Source organism: Protopterus annectens, chromosome 7.part0, assembly GCF_019279795.1.
Source record: "Protopterus annectens isolate FY-2018-M chromosome 7.part0, PAN1.0, whole genome shotgun sequence".
NCBI lineage: Eukaryota > Metazoa > Chordata > Ceratodontiformes > Protopteridae > Protopterus > Protopterus annectens.
Genome location: NC_056739.1, coordinates 1147941938 through 1147962380, shown reverse-complemented (window position 1 = coordinate 1147962380; position 20443 = coordinate 1147941938). Strand labels below are relative to the sequence as shown.

Here is a 20443-nt window from a genome sequence, read left to right as displayed (position 1 = left end):
ATGTTTTATACACAGATGTACAAGTATAGGAACATATTAAGCAGGCAATCATGGGGATCATAAGATGAAATGCTAGCTGGAGCTGTTTTGCATCAGCGGATGAGCAAATAACAGGCCCAATTTGCAGCCATCAGCAAACGTGGTCAACCACACTTCTGGGATTTTGACTTGGATGTTTGCAACATAAATGCCAGTTTATAATAAAAATAGAAAATTCATGTTGTTTCTTCTGAAGTTGGCTACAATACTTTATCAAGTATGCATTATGGATGGTAATGTGTAGGAATTCCTTCACCTCATATCCATGCACGTGGCATTCTCAACTAAAGAAATATCAGAAAGATCATTAAGGTAGCAGGGTGATCACTGACACTCATGAGCAATTGGGATCACTGCAGAAGTGCCTAGAAGAACTAGACTGAATTACACAGAGGGGTGGGTATTTAAAAAAAACACACAGTGAGCCTTAGCCTGCAGTTTGCTAGAGGTTTTCCATGCAAATTAGATGACAGGCTTTATTACAAGCAGGATATGCAGAACCTTTAAAGAATGCTATTTACCACTGTTTTCCTTTTCCAGAAATATCTCACCAGTAATAATGTTTATAAAAATCAAAGCATTATCTTGGGGAATAACTACAGAAATAGGTTTAACAGTGCACTTCTGTTGCATTTATTGACTTAGCACATTCCTTAAGTTAAATCTGCTTAGTCAATTTCAAGGTTGGTGCGTGACATCTATTGTATTTCTCTGGGCTGGCTCTAGGGGCATTGCTGCTTTAAAGCTCAAAAGATGGTCGCTGTCATCTTCTCAACTCACTATTACCTAATGGGTGTAAAAAGGTCTCTGTGTGTTTAACTTTGATAGGGCCACTTTGCTATAACCCACCCAACCCTTCCTTAAAAAAAATACCTTTGCATTACATTGGTTATGTACTTTGTTGTATGAAACATTTCTGAGAAAATAAAATAAGAAAAAAAAACATTCAGTAAGTTTTCATGGAAATCCTGTTTAGAAGATATGCCCTTCCTCTCCTATTACCTGCCTGATTATAATGCATGGTACTTACTTCAGTCTGAGGTAACCTATCCTTCAGTGAAAAATAAATATACATACTTACACATTTGGGATAGTTTTCTTTTCATTCACTTCCCAAAAGTCCTCTACAGGGGAGGTGGTAAGAATGAATATACTAATAGTGTAAACACGTGTATGTGTGTGTGTTGGGTGGTGGTGGTGGGGGGGGGCTGTCATACTAACTGTGACAAAATATCCGATCACTGTGTTTCCACCTTATAAAACTACTGCAACCTCTCCCCGAAAAAAAAATACAATGAAGTACTACCATCCAAAGGCAGCAAATTAAACACTTCTGATGAAATTCTACCTTAGGACTATATCAGCTTATGGTTCACTAGTACCCAATGAAATCAGGGTACCGGGTATACAAAAATGTAAAACAGAAATACGAGTGCCTGATTTAGGGTTATCCTTTTGCAGCTGCAGAAAAACAGACAACTCCTGCAATGCCTTAATGTGTACTAACAGCATATTTCTGCACCAAGGTACTGTGCAAGCTCACTTTAGCATTATAACTGATTAGTGCATTGAAAGAAACTGGATAAAAGTGTTTTCATCTCTAATTTAGTGACACCATATCTCAGTCCAGACAGAGAGAGAGAGAGAGAATACAGCTAAGTTCCTAGTATACCACCAGTAATTTAGGACAATAACGTGTTAACATCATTAAGCTTGTTCTTGTTCCAACATGTATAATACGCAGCTGCAAGACTTATTTATGAATATTAGGCATAACTCTCAAGATTTTTGCCTCATATTTTTGATCTTGTCCTAATAAAATTTGTGGTTTTCTGGCAAATCATTAAAGACTGATGGCATTAAATAATGGCAGACATTTGAGTATCAGACTTCATATCCTTCATAAAATTCATACTAACACAAAACCTTTTACTATAGTAACTTTCTAAACTTGTAAGTGCATTATTTAAAATACGTCCCTATTGTTGGGCCTTTGCCCCCCCCCCCCCATTATTTGTGGCTTTGTACACATTTCTTGTCCTAAGAGGTTGACAGATATGATGTTAGAACTTATCAAGTGAGCATGACCCAAGGGTCAGGATTTGAAAGCACCCCTAATATCCACAGTGGTGTATTTTATCTATTCACATGCTTCGCACTGGTAGCTTTTAGCTTTCATTGTCTCTGGTACAAATTAGCACTTCAATAGATTGAATTAACTCTGTGCTTAAAAATATAATGCTGACATTTTTTCTAGTTTACAGTAAGAGAACTGGATTAATTTTTACATACAAATTTTAATCAGGATATACAGAGTAAAAACTTCATAAATGGTCATTCTGTACAACTTTCAAAGGTAAAAATCTGATTTCAACTAACTGGAATGCAGAACTCAAGTCATGAGATCCCTGGATTGAAACAGACTGTTAACTTCTAATGGCTGTTAAGAATTGCAAAGTCCTTTACTATTTACATCACATGCCTGTGACAATAAAGTGGAACAATGTTAAAAAAAAAGTCCATGAAAAAAATCATAACTCTTCAAGAAGCAATTATTAAAAAAACAGACTAGTAGCACACACATATTGTTGCCTTTAGTGGTAAAGGACAAATGCAAGTTTAGTAGAGCTGATCAATGTACATTACCCTTAAAATAATTCCATTTACAACACTATTCAAAGAACACCAACTTTTTAACTTCAAAAGCAGCTACAAGACCACACTAGAATAACCTAGGTGATCTTTCTGAAGCCTTGGAAATGACTGCTGCACACTGCATGCCACACGACTGCCATGGAAGCAGGCAACTATGATGAAAACATCATTAATCTGTGAGTCCAAAGCCATTCACAACTACAGCCGCCATGGTCAGTCACACAGGCACTGCATAAAGCATACCATATGGCTTAATGGCATGAATCACCTAAGCACACACCCACACACAAACTGAGCTCAGCAGAAAACAAAATGCAAATTCAAGCATCTCAATCACAAGAAAACAGCAAGGCAAGTACAGTGCCTCTTAGGCACAGTACATGCAATACCGTAGAGGTACTGAAGGTCATCCTGGCCTGTGATTAGCCAGTTCCGGAAGAGCCGAATATGGTAGTAACACTGGTGGAGATGTCGGGTCAATGCCCCATCCAAAGAGAGGTGTCGTGCTAGTGCATAGTCTGTGGAAAAACGACGAAGCAGCTGGGCAACGTGGTGGTCTTCCAAGGGCTCTGGGGGGAGACAGAAACAGCGCAAAAGGGTACAATATAGCATAGAAAGCCAGAAAAAAAGAAAGTGTGAGACTGAGCCAAGGAGGGTTGGCTGCAAATAAAACCATAGAAAATTATTAGAAACAAAATCATCTTCTTTCTGTACTCTTAACCTTGGTCATTTTACCACAGCAGGCTGGAGATAATTTAGATAACAGCAGAAAAGATCAGGAGCAAATTGAATACCGTTTGATAACCAGTACCATAAAATATAGATTGACTACAGAAACAAATGAATATCCTGTCAGAATTTGCAAAGTTTAAGAATCATGTTGGCAAGCAGAAGTAACAGATATGTACTCACCAAGTCAGTTGATCCTCAAGAATGCATGCTACAATACACAACTCCGTTGATTTCGTTGCCTAATATCTCCAGTTCAACACATTCTGAAATTCTCCTCACCTCTTGCAGGTAACTACATGCCAGTGACTGGCATATGCTGTAACATCACAAGCATCAACCAACTAAACTTGAGCACCGAGCAAGTACAAGCTGGAAGGCAAGAAAAGAAAAACGGAAACAAAACAAAAACAACAACAAGACAAAATTGACAAATTGCAGTAAAATTCATCAGCAGAAACTAGAGTGAAGTGATTGCTCTACAGCAGAGGTACAACAGGAAGGTAATAAAACATTCCTTACTGAGGGCGTTTTCACATATCAACTGATACTGTCAGTACAAGTCTACTATGGTTATGTTCAAAGCCCTCTAGAGTATGTGTGTGTGTGTGTGTGGGGGGGGGGGATTAACTGCTGAGGCATAGCCAAAGCACTGACATATACACCTTCCTGGGAGGGTGTAACAGAAGGAAAATCAATAAGGCTAATCCCCAAAGTAAAACTGCAAAAGGATGCTTCAGTTTGAGTCCTAAAATTCTGGTTCAACTAATAATGCCCAGTGAAGGTTTAGACTCATGACCAAATAGATGCAGCACAGATGTCTGCAATGAAAACATTTTCAAACCAACCAATTGATGCAGACATACCAGTGAAATAGTAACATTTGACTACAAAATATTGTAAATGGCTTTTGGCCACCTGTTGGCAAAAAAAAAAAAAGTAGTCAGCAATATACTTGGATAACGTGTGCTTTTAAACAGCAAGCTACTCCTTAATCAGATCAAAGGTGACAAATTAATGTTCTGTCTTCCTGAATGCTGCCCTCTGTTCAGGAAAACCAGGAGCTGGCAATGCACAAGTAACCTATGAAATACTCTCCCTCATTTGGGTCTGGTGCTAAAAAGAAGCAGAATGTTTAATGGACTGGATTAAAGACAGGTCTGACACAAGTGCTGGATGGAAATGTGGGTTAGCAGTAAATGAACCTGGTTCTTATGAAAGACTAAACCAGTTTCCTACCCATAAGGGCTTGCAGCTCCGATATTCTACAGGCAAAAGTGATTATCACCAACAGCAGCATTTTCCAAACTTGAGCATCATTAAACAAGCTAGTTTGAATGGAGGATGGGCAAGTCCCAAAGGGGAAAAAGTGTTACTCAGTGCCATAGGACGATATTGTAGCCTTTAAGTAGCACTTTAATATGTATATGCAGAAATGTCAGAAGCATGTACCCTGACCATGGAGTAAAAAGAAAGGAAAGAAAAAAACACATTTGCTAGTCAAGTAAACCCAGAAGCACACACTACATTTTCAGGGGAACCTCTAAGCAATATCTGGATAGGTGACTTTCTTACATTCACAGAATACCCTGTGGATATCAAATACAGACATGCTGCAGGTCTATGCCTAGCAGCACATTGCCTTGTTAAGCTACCAGACAAAGCCATGATCCACAGCAAACAGGTTCCTGTGATAAGCTAAGATCACTAGCTAGATAAACAACTCAACTGGAACAGGATACTTCTCATCCCAAATTAAAAAAAAATCTTCATTTAGCATGACAAATTTAGCAAACGGAAAGTTTCCAGGCACTTTCAGTCATCTCTGAGTCTCCAGTGAAAAGTACAGCAGGAAGAGAGAATCTAAAGGAGCTGACAAGCCCTGAGGTACAGCCAGTTATTGTACCCAACAAGATGGACTGTCTTGACTTGTTCCAGAAAAGTTTAATGTACAGCCAAGGATCTTAGAATCTGAGAACCAGAAATCACACCTTTCTTGGCCACCATAGGGAACCAACAATCATTTTTAGTATCTCTTCTCTGAATTTTGCAGTGAGGTACTGAATCACAAGAACAGGTAAAAAATGCATAGAGCAATCTTTGTCAGAAGAGGATTACATCTACAATCAACTCCTTCTTGCACTGCTGATCCATACAAAAAAGGAGAAGACTGCATTCTTTTGGGTGTTGAACAGGTCAATCTCCAACGTGCCCCACTTCCAGAAGACCCTGACCAGCGTCCATTACCTTCAACTCCAACAGAAGACTACATCTGCATATAAAGGAATACAACACTTTATTCCTTTCCTCCATAATGTGAATAGCTGTATAGCCACCTGCTAGACTCTCATTATCCCTCTACACAAATGTGTATGTGTGTGTCTCTCTTTTTAGTCATGTACAACACCATGGTTACACAAATGTGTATGGATGTGTTTCTCTTTTTAGTCATGTACAACACCATGGTTACACAAATGTGTATGAGTGTGTTTCTCTTTTTAGTCATGTACAACATCATGGTTATCACATCAAAGCAGGAAAGTCTGGTTTCCATTGTCCTGCCAAATATCTGGGGATGAGGAATACTGGTAATAGCACTAACTAGTGTATGTAAACACTCCAATCCTACATGCTTCACTTCCTCTGAAAAACAGAGGGCCCACAGCAAACTATTATCTTCCAGTGCAACACCCTCATTCTTAGGTATGTGATTGAAACTTTGAAAATTGTAGTCACCATAAGACTCAAAGCCAAGACCTTGAATTGCAACCTCATCCAGGCTGCAAAAACAATCAATTAAATGACTTGTTGGATCCTACTTTTCAGCAGATGCATCCCAAACTCAGCAGTGTCCAACTCTTCAGCAGTGAGTTTGGAAATGAGAAAATTTTCCAGCACACAGAGATTCATAGGGCTGAAATTAGATGACTGAAAGAAGGATTGCTACTAGGGAGTTCTTTGACAGGGTCAAGCCAGTAAAGAAACACGTTTCTTCTGAAGAATTTATAATCAAAGGCCTAGCAACTAGGCAAATACTCTTGAGTGCTGGAAAAGACCAAATAAAATAATTTATACTGAAACAAAAGTCAGCCAAAAAAAAAAAACTCCTGTGTAGACATCAGAATAAAATGTAGCAAAAGGCATCCATTATGTCCAGTGGCACCAGCCAGGGTCATATATGCATTTGTAGAATTATCTCCTAAAAAGCCACCATCTGAAATATGACTTGAACAATGTTCTTGTTGAAGTCAATGAGGTTTAGCTGTCCAGAACAAGAGAGAAGTGCCGCATCCACTACATAACAATGGTAATGTGCTTGAAGAACCCTTCTTTCTCTGAATTAAGTATGGTCCCTCTGGCCTCTATCAGAAGCAGAGTCTAAGCCTCTTCCAAAAACTCCATAGACACAACTTCGTCCATGAATAGAGTACTTTCCAGGGAGAGTCTAACTGTTCTAAGATATAGCTGTCTATGAACGCATCTAAAACCCACAGGTCTGTTTTTTTGGATCTTCAATATGATGCAGACTCAGAGAGATGACAACTGGTGGATGGCTCAGAATAGTAGTCAGGACTGTCACTGCTACAGTGGTGGATCCATCTAGGAAACATAGCTGGCAGAGCTAGAGAAGAAAAAAGTGTCTGACATCTGGTTGCCCACTTTATCTTTGAGATTGTTTCTTAAGTTGGCTCGGCCAGGAGAAGTAGATGAAACTATTGTCTTTACACAAACTTGCCACAGTAGTCAATTCATGATTCCTGTTTTGGAGGCCTTAGACCCTTTGAAATTTGTCCAAGCAGGAACTTATCCTAGGAAAGGGTATCCAAAGAGCTTAGCTTAAGCTAATCTCTGAAAGTACAGAGATTGGGCTATATCATTCAGTGCAGACAAATACTTCAATGTGCTAAATTACCAGAGGTTATACGGATGGCCAATGTGGAAGCTGTCACAGAAGTCATTTCTATAGCTTCCTTGACCCGAGGTCAAAGGGGGCCTGCCTTCATTTCCAAAGACTGGCTTGCAAAGGTGAAGTAGAACTTGGACATATGAGACACATGATTGAAGTGAATCCAAAAGTTGCAGATGAAAATCATATCTCGCTCACCATTCCAAAACTTTAAAGTCCTTTTCACACAATAAGTTAAAGGTGCAGTGGTCTTGTGGTCCTATGCTGGACAAAAGAGCTCATGTAGAAATCTGTCATGGAATGCCTCTTCAGTTTGCTGGTTTATTTTTGTGCATTGTCTGTCATGGAATGCCACTGCAGAGAAAAGATGGAAGTTTTAAAAGACATGCACTTTCCTAGGAGCAGAGGGAGATACATATGTAAACTTCCATATTGCAAATATGTTATCCTTAAGGACATCTGGGCAGTGGGTAGGATAACCCAAGGCTTCTCACTGCAAATATGTAATTCTTAAGGACTTCTAGGCAGTGGGTGGGATGACCCAAGCTTCCTATCCTTGCTTTCCAAACACCAACAGAACAATTTCTGAACAATATACAGAGAAGCAACAAGCTAGTCCATGGTAGACATCATAAGCCTCATATTATTCCCAAATGTTCTACAGAAATCCTTACTGAGGGGTCATCCAAGCAGAGGGAGAAAATTAAACTCTAACAGCAGGTAGTGGGCAAGAGTTAACCCAAAAAGGAAAGTGATAAGCAAAGAGCAGATAAGTATTGGGTCTCAGGTTGAAGGCACCCAAATACTTGTGTCAATACATGCCAGAGGACATACCTCATCATTAAATACTTGCACATAGTCCACCATGTGAATCTAACTACGCTCTCTAAGGATGAACTTCTGTGCTTACAAGGATAAGTCCCATCTGATATTGAACATCTCAGGCTGATCTACTGCTTTTTCTGCTCTCAGGCACAGCAGACATATTTAACAACTGAACCTTTTTTGACTCAGAGAAAGACAACACCAGTAGAGTCCCAGATCCAAATTTAAACTACCAAGCTTTCACTCAAGGACTCAATGGACAGCTCTGAGCAAGCTGACTAGGCACAGACATAGCTCATGATTTGCACAGAATGTGATGTCATGTTAAGAATGGACTCTACAGGACTGTTTGACTAATTCTGTACCCATAAATGCTTTACCTTCACCTCCATCTTACCTGGGAGTCTTTTGGCTGTCTCTATGCTGACCACTCCCCATATCCATGATCTTCTGTTTCTGATATAGACCTCAAGCTTCTCTCAGTAGCTCATGTTGGGGGCTGGAATTTACACCACACTATGCACTTCTTCCAAACAAAACAGGCAGATCACAAGGCAGGGCTCCAATGCTACTATCAACCACAATGACACTGAAAATGAATGCATTTTAAAGTATCAAATATGGAAATTTACAACATATACTAGGATGTGGTCATAAAATGTGTAAGCAGCAGAAAAAAGAAATGGAGAGTACAAAGGATGGACGCACTCTCCTAGTCCAGCATATGATGCCACAATATGTGCTGACAGGACAGGTGCATGTCTCAAAAAATAGGATATGAAGGGATTTCAGAAATGTGAGAAGTGGAAGATATCAGAAAAGGAACTCTGAACAGATGTCTGCTGAAGGTGACCCTCAAAGTCAATCTTAAACAATACTGGAGTAGGAAAAAAAATCCTTTATACTGCAAAATTTAAACTTGAAGTATACCGAATCTGGTATTTAGCTTCAAGGCAGAAAGTAAGCTTGTTTCAACTTTTGAGTAAGACTGGGCATCTGTAAAAAAAAACATAAGGATAATGGTAGACAGACAGATAATAAAAGTTAATATTTTGTAAACACACCATTTATTTTAGCACAATGTTTACTTTATTTGCCATAATTAACTATAAGTAGACTACAGTCTTTTCATTCTTGGCAAATACCAAATGAGATTCCTATAAAATTAACTGCAATGCTTCCAAAATCTATTTTCTAGTGCTCCCTGATCAGATGCCACTTGATACAATTGAATAATATTTAAGTAAATACCATTTATGTGAATAAAAATCACTGAAAAACACTTTCAGTGATCACTGATGTTGAACTTTTCCCTACTCTTGTGCAACCGTGGAGTTCATATGTATAAGATATGGCGATGCTGGGGGTGCAGGAGGGCTTACCCCCACTGCAAATAAAGAAAAAAAACGTGTTCATTTTTTTAGTGAAAAAGGTTTTCAGCATGTATTATTCTTATGAATGGTATGCACTTGAATATTGTCTGTGATTCAGAAAACTTTCCCTTATCTCATGAAAACTGCTGAAATTTGCCATTTCCTCGATCATGGGAAATACAATTCAGATACCTGTTTAAGTCCCAATGAGGAAAACCCCATCATCACATAATTTGCATGTCTCTGAACTGGGTGTAACTACCGCTAGTCCTAAACAACACTTTTCAGGCGTAATTACCACTGGTGGTTCATGCATCATATTGGCACAGGTCTGCCAACTCATTTACTCTCCCATACACATGCAAACATTCATATACGCACACACACACACACACACACACACACACACACACACACACACACACACACACACACACACACACACATGCATGCACTCTCACACACACACACACACACACACACACACACACACACACACACACACACACACACACACACACTACAAAACTTCCCCTGATTTTACAGAACCTCCCTGATTTTGCCTCTTAGTTTTACCCTGTCCCTCATAAGTCACGGAGGATTATGGTCAGCCAAAATTGCCAGACATTAGAGTTTCATACTTCTTATTGTTCAGAAAATGCTTCATGATGCAAAACCTGTTGTTCTATTAATTTTTTTAATTAACTTAGAGTAATATTTAAAAAGTGATCCTGGTTTTGGCTAGTGTTCCACGCTTTGTCCAGACATCTTGAGTGAGAATGTTGAGAAGTATGGCATCACACACACACACACACACACACACACACACACACACACACATACTTTCAGATATACACACACACACACACATATACTTTTAGATACACACACACACACACACACACACACACACACACACACACACACACACACACACACACACACACTCTGACAATCTCAAACTCAGATGGATTCCCACTATAAAAAACACCCGCCCACCAATCACACTCAAAGATATACTCACACCTGCTCTACTGATCCCCTTACTAACCCCACCCCGGTCAACTATGCAGACACACATAATGCATACAGTCAACTCAGACTACTCATACCCCTGTTGACATGCTGAAACACACACACACACATACACACACACACACAGACCATATTGTGGTCTGCCCATTGGCTATAATGGTGGACTGCAGCATTCAGCCAGCAATGCTAAGTTACACAGCTGAGCAATTTAATGGATCACTTATCTGTGTAAATACCTTCATGGTGGCATTCCTGGGGAAGAGCACATGCTGCAGTACCAGAATCCCTCATCAGAATGTAGCACAGCCATGGAGATGGCTGTGTAGAATCACTGCAGTGGGCCTGTCTCTGAATCAGCAAGGTCATTCACCAGTGGTTTTCCACTTGTGTTGGGGATTACTACTGGTGATAGCCCCTTCTGAATCCCATTCATTGTTTGGTGAACTGACATACTTCAAAATAAATAAATAAATAAATAAATGTCTATTACAGTGTACAGAACATCAGAATTTTTAAATATTTCACTTGTATAAACTACAATTTTACTCTAAGAATAGATACGATTGCTTAGATAAAACACATTAAATACATAAGCATAGTTTCCTTATGTATAAGGTAAAGCATTGTAAGCAATACTTAAAATTAAACTCCATTTAAGAAAAAAAAAATCAATTTTTCACTCTGTCTTTTTCTGAGCTATTTTAATAACTCAAAATCACTCCGACTGTTTCTTATAGAATTTTAATGTTTTCTGTAAAATGACTGTTAATGGGTCTTGACCTATTAAGGTGATCTTGTTTTTCTTCAAGCTTTCTTCTTTCCCACAATCCATTTCAAGTCTATTTTGCATAAGTCATGCTAGACATATGGAAGTGGTGGTGTATTCCCATCCTATTGACATATAATTGCATAAGTGTCAGTCACTGTCATCTTATATACCTTCTGTAACAGGACTGCTGCTTTTCTTTCTTGAATGGACCTCATTTATGTGTGTCTCACAGCTTGTTTTACAGTTTACGTAGGAGTTATACAGCTGCAACCAAAAAAGTAGCTAAATTGTAAGCCTTTGTTCAAAGTAATTTTTTTGTAGTCCAAGATGAATTGACCTTCCCCTCCCTCACATACAAACACACACACACACACACACACACACACACACACACACACACACACACACACACACTTTTCCCTCAGGTGTCAAAAATGTCACTGCTCTGAATGATCCTTGCAGTTTCATTCCTTTGCTGACTAGAAAATTCTCATGCACTCCACTTATGTAAAGACTGACTCAAAAGTCTGTGCAAGATGTCTCTTCACAAGGGTTTGTGCACCAGACATGCATCCTCATCTGGAAGGATGTCATAAGGAAGCATAAAAACATTCTTATAAACAGTATCAAAGCACCTTGTTGACAGAGTTTCCACCTGTCTCATTTCCTGCACAGAAGTCCAGATATGGGGAGTTCTGTCCTGTTGTGGTGGGAAGACATGAAATGGAAATGTGCTGATACTTTAAAAGAACTACAAGAAGCAATATTTTCTGACTTTCTCTAAATGTCACAGACTTCTTTAATACAACATTTTACGTCATCTTAAAATGCAAAGTATTGCAAACAGCAAACATTTAAAGTTTACAGCTTAGCATTACAATATTGTGATGCTGCATATGTAAATTTGTCAAAAGATGTGACAACTGCCTTTAAATCATGGCTTGATCTAACTGATGTCCTTACATTTACTGCTGCAGTATTCTTAACATATGGGATTCTCTGCCGTGGAAGCCCGATGTATGGACAGTCTACCAAAGACTCCTTTTGCTTTAAAGGTATGGTGAACATCACCCAAATGCTCCTTGTGTAGTGTAGTGTATAAAGTTGATGTTCAGGTCTACCATAGTCAGAACATCTTTGCTGCCAGTCCGAACATATCTTTTCAACAACCGTCTGTTTACCTGTGTCTGTTTTCTGCCAGTTAAATGTATTTTGTTCTCCAGTGACTACATACACCTGTTTGTTGACTTCTTTGAAGATACAGATAAGTGCCCCCTTGGGTTCGTTTTTTTCTTGTCTTATTTTGTGCTCCTTGGGGGGTAATGCCATCCAGGAAGGGTAAATGCCAGTGTGGGAGAGAGATTCCTCACAAGTGTCTTTTTTGTCTACGAGCGTCTCATGACCATAAGTCTTGTTCATTTTGTCAGGCATTTGTCCCAAAAATGCTTTACAGTAGACTTTCTTCCCTTTCCTTGTATCTTGAGAACCAGCATCTTAAGCTTCTCACTTAAGATACAATGGAAGGAATCTCTTGCAACCAATATGAATGCCTTTACTGAACCTCTGCAAACAGTCCAATATAAAATCTCCTCCCCTTCCATTGGATAATCTCATGCAATCCTCTTTGGTCACAGGGACATCCAATCAACATCTTTCTTTTGCAAATTCATCCAATCAAGGAGAGTCCTCTTCATCTCACCAATTGGTTAGTCCAGGTAACCCTTGACAAACCAGCTCTAATGGAAGTACTCATAGTCGAGAGATTTTTCCAAACCAGTGGGCATAATACATCTAAATCTACCTGAAATCTACCTGAAAGAGTTGAAACACGACCACAGAACCATTCTAGGGTTCATTCACTGCAATGAGAGGGAACAAATGGGATGAATGGAGTAAATAGGAAACACAGCAGTCCATGAACACAGAACAAGACAGCTTGTCAGAAGCAATAGGATCAAAGGTATTACTAATCTGACTATGAACTATCTGCAGCACAAGTTAGGCTACTAAACAAAGGGCTGAAGTTTATTCCTAGCACAATAGATAATATTGTAGAAGCGCTAACAGACTTAAAGATTTTCACTAGAAATCTTAATCTTAAGTTGATTTTTAAGCATAAACAAGGAAATTATAGGGCTGTGTGTAAACTGTCGAGTGTTTTTATACCCAATAGCTGCCCCATTATTTTTGCTTTTCATGATTGGTGTGAATGGGAGCTTAGAGAGCTCTATGACAGCAAGGCTAAGCAGAGAATATATAATTTGACATTGGATGAACATGAAGCCTTTAAACAATTACAAGACAATAGTGATCTAATTATTAAGGAAGCAGACAAAGGATGTGGTCTTGTTGTTATGAGCAAAAATGATTATGTTGCTTCTATGCATGACTTTTTATCTGATGTAGATATTTTAAGAGAATTATTTTTATGGATACTAAAAAATTCATAACAGATGTTAATATGGTGATTTGATGAAATGCAGTTGGACAATGACATTTCAATTCATTTGTTTAAATTTTTTATGGTTCCATGTCCAACAACACCACAGTTGTATGGATTACATAAGATACATACATTTTTGACCCTCCCATGAGACCTGTTGTCTCGGGTAGGGGATGGGTTACAGAACCTATTTCCATTTATTTTCAAACTGTTTCAAGCAAATATCTTCCATATTTTTGCAATTTTATAAAGGACACAGGTGACTTTTTAACTAAACTTTATGAATGGCATTGTACTAATTCTGAAATGAACTTATTCCATGCTACAGTTGATATTAACTTGCTTTTTAAGGTAATACCCAGTGACTATGGTGTTAATGCTATGCATAATTTTCTTTGCACTAACACAGATATGCAAGTGAGAGAAACTGAAAATATTTGCCAGCTTTTGGAAATTGTACTAAGAATATTTTTATATTTGAAAATCAGCCATATTTGCAAGTTGCAGGTATTGCAATGTGTATTCCCATGACCAACACCTATGCAAACTTGGTTTTAAATCAATGGGAAAATGAATTAATTTATAGTGATAAAAATGTACTAAATGATAATGTATTGTTATATAACCTTTTTCTGGACGACTGTTTCCTGATCTGGAAAGGGAGTGAAAAAACCTTGAATGAATATGTTGGGTATCTGGACAGCACCACGGGCTTCTTAAAAATTTAAGATGATTTGTTCAACTAAATATATTACTTATTTAGATATAAGATTCGATAAGAATGCAGCTATATGAGACGCTAGTGTCCACAGAAAAGAGCTGCATATGAATAGATATGTACATAGGAAAAGTATGCATGCACCACATATATTCAATGGGATTGTGAGAGGTCACTTTACTAGAGCTAGTAGATTAAACACCAATGATGCTAAATGTAAGCAACAGTTGCAGGAGATGGCTATAGAATTCCAGGAGAGAGGCTACGACACAGCAACTGTAGAAGGTATTTTTAATGAAGTTTTTGATAGTAGGGAGGGCCTAACCAAACCACTGTTTAAAAAAATGAGGCTCAGGTTCAAAATATTCATAGATTCACACAGGGGAGTAAAATTAAATATATAACTACCTATAACAGAAGAACTAGTGGTGTGAGGAATATAATACATAAGAAATGAAATATTTTAACAGCTATACCTGACCTACAACAGTCGGTGGAGGAGAGACCAACATTTGCACATAGAAATTGGAAAAACCTAAAGAGCAGATTATGTTATAAAGATTTCAAATTAGCCAGTAATGATAAGATAATAAATCTGGAACTTTCCCTTGTTACAACTGTTGTAAAGATATTACTTCTAACGATATGTTTATACATCCAGTGACCAAGAGGACATGTACTTTCTATTGCCATGCAACATATACTACTACACATGTGGTGTGTCTTGCAACCTGTGTGAAATGTTCCTGTTATTATGTAGGAAAATGCAGTCGGAGACTTAGGGAACATATTGTTGAACATAAGTCAGATATACGTAGGAACATCCAAACAAATGCCTTGAGTAAACACATTTTGAATACTGACAGTAGTCACGAGTTTAGATTCAGTGTAATTGATGTGGTGCAAAAGCTTATTAGAGGTGATGATATTAATAATATTTTAGAAAACAATGTGTATATTTGGATTTTAAGACTAAAGGCTGACTCACAACCTGGCTTAAATAGTGTTGTCAGTATTAAACCCGTTGTAGTCAAAAAACAAATGCAGTACCATTGACTTAATAGGTTTAAAGAAATTAGTACAGATTGTATTATTAGTCATTATTTTTCTTATTTATATTTAAATACATATACATATATATAAAAAGTTCTTACTAAATTATTTTATTCATAAAATTCTTTGCCATGATTTATTGTTTATGTATTATTTGCTGTTGTATAGATTCTTTACGTACTAATTGCTGTTTTAATTGCTAGAGATACTTTATTGGTTGGCTGTTGTCATGTGTTGTCTTTGAACTGTATATAAATTATATTTGCTTTTTCGAGTTGTATTAGCACTGAGGAAGGGTTTTACCAAAAAGCTTTGTATCCTGTATCTATCGTTTTGGGGCAATACACAGCATGGCATTTCTGAAGTTGGAGCTTTGTTTTCTTGTTCATAAGACAAACCATAACCTGACTGTTTGTCCTGAACAGAAGGTATTTTGGCCACAATTCCACCTTAAACAGCATTAAAGGCCGGCAATACTACCCAGAAAACCAACTGTTTTATGTGGAAGGTCCTATTCCTCGGGTACACATTTCTGTAAACAAGAGAGTAGTGGAATTGAGAGACCATCACCAATCTAAGCACTTGCCATCAGTAACTGATAACCCTTTTACAGGAAAGGAAGACCTATATCAGACTGCTTGAAAAAATATGCCACTCGAGGCTGTGACATCAAAAGAAGATCTGTGGGAATCTGTTGACTTTGTAGCCACTGACACCTCATAGATCACTGCAACACCTGAATCTCCATAACCATGAATGAAACCACCACAAGTTCTCACATATCAAAGCCAACCTCACACAGGAATAACAACAGGAAAAGCAATGCCTCCAACTTAACAGTGAACCTGCAAGCTTTCCTAAAAATTATAGACCAATAACTTGCCTTCCAATGATGTATAAACTATACACTGAAATTGATGCCAAGAGAGTTTATAGTCATTTAGAAGAAAACTCAATTATGGCAACAGAACAAAAGGGTAATGAATAAAAGTCATATGGAACAAAGGATCATTTGTTGTTAAAGTCATAGTGGACTTGTAAAAAGGAGATGGATCTAAGTAAGGTATGGATAGACTACAACAAAAAAATCATTTGACAGTATCCCACATTCATAGATAAAGGAGTGCTTAAAAATGTATAAGATACACCCTACACTAATAAACTAGATCACAGCAACAATGAAACTGTGGCAAACCACACTGCAGTTAAATCAAGATAAAGGACAAATTATTATTCCAGGGATAAAAATCCAAAGGGGATATTTTAGGGAGACTCTCTGTCACTGCTGCTCGTTTGCCTTGCCCTTAACCATTAAGATGTTTGCTTAGGAGATTAGGTCATGGCTATAATTTGGCTCACAGAAAGCAACATATCGATGATATAAAACTGTACAGCTCATCAGATGAGGAACTGAAAGCACAACTGCAAAGAGTCAAAACTTTTCAGATGATATAAGAATGTCATTTGGTCTTGATAAATGTGAAAAAGCAACCTTTAAAGCAGAAAAGCTGCAACACCAAGAAAACATCAGTTTGGGACAAGAATGTGATAGAAAAGAACTTGAGCAAGAGGGACTAAATAAATATTTGGGAGTGGATAAAGGATCAACAATAAAACATAAACAAATGCAAATAAAACTCAGCAAGGAATACTTTAGAAGACTTAAATTAATCCTGAAAACAGCGTTGATATGTAGGATCAAAATTCAAGCTATAAACCAGTTTGCTCTTCCTGTCCTAACTTACAATTTTGGAATGACTGACTAACCCCAAAAGGTGCTGGATAGATTAGACAGGAAAACAAGAAAAATGTTTCATGCTTATCAAATGATTTATAAAAATCAGTGCATACCAAGATTATATATTCCCCGTTCCGAAGATCTGCATATATATCTGCTAACCTCACAAGACCCAAACATAGTGAAAGTTTTGAAACACGAGGAGAACAGATTGAAGGTGACTTCCCTTCTTAGTCTAGCAGAAGCATATTGGCATCAAGCGGGAATGGAAATGAAACCAGAAGTAGATAAAACTCAGGCAGCAACTGAATGTAAGAATATAAGGTGAAGGATCAGATGAGAAGGCAAGAAATGTGGAAAATGCATGAATATATTTGCAAGTATATAAAACTCCTGCCTCACGTTGATCAGGATCGAACACAGGAATGGTTAAGGAGAGGTGAATTCAAACCAAAAGATTAAAAGTTAATACTGGCAGCCCAAGATAGTGGACTACGTACACGTTGGTTTACAAAGTCCATTGAATATATGGGTGAAACAGACAAATGTAGGTTTTGTAAAACAAAATTGGAAACATTTGTACACCTTGTTGCTGATTGTGACATACTATGGCAAGACTGTTGCACTGGGGATTGTGCAAACATTATAATACTGAAGTAGCTGAAAAACACTGAAACATGAGCAACAAAACATCATAGAAAATGATGAAATCTACATCACACGGGATCACCCATTACCAACAGTTCAAAAGACAGATGCCAGAAAGATATAGTGGTCCATGAAAAAAAGACAAAAGTAGCATTGATCATTGAAATCGCTACAGTCACTACAGTGTCTTGCATACAGACAGACACAAAGTCATAAAATACCAGCATGTGCAGCCAGAAACAGAAGCAATTTGGAAGAAAGATACTCAGACACTTCCAACAGTAGTAGGAGCAACAGGTCTTATAAAAAATAATCTACAATTGTTTTTAGATATGTTACTGATGCATGTAACTCTGTAATAATTGCAGGAGTTATTACTGGGTATATTGCAGCTGCTGCGAAGACCACTTCTGGGTGATATCAAAGATAGAAACAATACTTATTTCATGAACTTTAAACATACTTTGACTTTGGAATGGGGTCCACTCCTGTCATGATATTAAAAACCAAAAAGATTTGAAGAAATTCAAAGAATATTTCTTACACTTTAATCATACTTTGACTTATGAAAGGGATTCACTCCTGTCATGGTATTAGAAGCCTAAAAGACTTGGAGAAATTAAACCGAGCATGAATATGAGTTGATAAAAAAGGCAGATAAGGCACAGACATAAATGCTCAGGATAGAAACATTAAGTATGAACTGGTTAAGGCACAGATACAAGAAGACTGAATCTGTAGATTTATGTAAGATATGTAATAATGTGCTGCAAGCATGTAAATATTTAAGTATTTGAATGTTTAGTGCCATCTACTGGCTTTATGAGAAAAATGAGAAGTAAAGACAAGGAGTTTTAATTAAAAACAATACAAACTGGGAAATAAGTATCATAAAGTGAGATAGAACAGATTAATGGTCTTGGTAAATAGGTCATGACTGTAGTTTATTTTCTCTAAAGCATGTCGCAAAAGAATCCATACCAGTGAAAATGAAGTCTTATTTTTCGTGACACTGTTTATGTTATGTGGTAAATATATTAATACATAAAGACAGATAACTTAAAGTAAGAACCCCCAAAAATTAATTATTAAAAAAAATCCACAAATGTATGAAGATGTATTTTACCCAATTAAAAACAGTGACAAAGCCTGGTCTACCTGGAAAAGAGAAATAACACTTTCTTTTAAATCCGTAAATACTTCCCACGTAAATCGGTATAAAAAGGCAAGCAGGAGATAAAAGGCAAACATTTACTTTAAAAAAAAGAAATGTCTTTGCACTCAAATCTTAAAAAAGTGCTGGACGGAAACAAATAAACACAGTAGCAGGCCCAAAACCATTACAACTGATTCTATCTTCTCTGGAAAAGAATTCAAAACAGCATTAACCTCTTCTTCACTCTTCTTCTCTACTTCTGCCCCACACTCTTCCTTAAAACCCCTTCATCCCCTCCTTCCATCTTGTAAACAGCTATATTAAAGTAATTGATAAGATTTTACAGTTCCTACCTAGTCACTGTACCCTTCTTCTGAGGTATTCATTCTATTGTTTATTAAACACTTTGAAGACTATCCTACACCAGCTTCACTTCCTGTTTCATATATCTATTACACAGGGCAAATTCCTTACTCATTGGAAAAGTGCCATGGTCAAACCACTTCTAAAAACAAAGTCACTCAAATGAACACATGACCAAATGTATTTAGGCCTATCTGTTTTATCTCCTCCTTTGGAAAACTACACAAAAGTCCCATCTATAATCTAAGATTTGGCTACATACTACAATGCAATATCCTTTAAGAAACTAAAATAGCTTTACCCCAGAAGAAGTACACTAGTAGCATTCTTACCTCTCATTGACTGAATCCACACACCCATGGAATCAGATTAACTTACAGCTTCTTTGTTTGCTCTTACTAAACCATACATTTTATTCAGCTGTCTTTAATTCATCTGCTTTGGTCCTCATGCAGTAAAATGGTTCAGTAGTTCTGTTTCAAACAGGCTGTTCACTGTGAAAACTAGGTCCAACTTCTCATGTACCACAAATGTCAGTATTCGATTCTTATCCACTGCATCTATTTTTACTGGACTACCTTAAGTGTCAGTACTTGGTCTTGTTCTGTATTGTTATCCATTTACTTCCTTTAGCTCTACATTTCTCCAACTTTGTCATCTAAGTACCCATCTTTGACAGTTGTCAGGTAAAGTTGTGCTGTGACTCTACTGGATTCCCGTAGCCTACCACCCTGTCACTGTTGCACTCTTTAACTGGCTGTTGAGTTGCTGTCGGTTATACAAAACTGACTGTATAAACTCTTCTGTGTCTCAGCTCAAACTGTTGGAATTGTACTAGTAACCACTACAAGATCATACAGAGAAGTTCATCCCCTTAGACTGATAAAAGTATGGTTACCCTCCTTTTCATGTTTTCTCACTCATTAGGTGGATATTCAGTTACAGACACTATTAACTATCTTCTCAAGCTTACTTTTAAAAAGTTTTCGGAC

The 20443-nt window shown here is 37.6% G+C and overlaps 1 protein-coding gene across 2 annotated transcripts in view; it reads right to left on the bottom strand.

The window, feature by feature from the left end:
* Positions 1-20443, bottom strand: part of LOC122806915 (inositol hexakisphosphate and diphosphoinositol-pentakisphosphate kinase 2-like) — a 1544141-nt gene that overhangs the window by 120368 nt on the left and 1403330 nt on the right. The window contains exon 28 of one of the 2 annotated variants that reach the window (XM_044077730.1): positions 3084-3263. The exons of the other annotated variant lie outside the window; for it this stretch is intronic. Coding sequence (XP_043933665.1) covers positions 3084-3263 — 180 coding nt within the window. The remainder of the gene's footprint in view (positions 1-3083; positions 3264-20443) is intronic. 2 annotated transcript variants of the gene reach the window in all.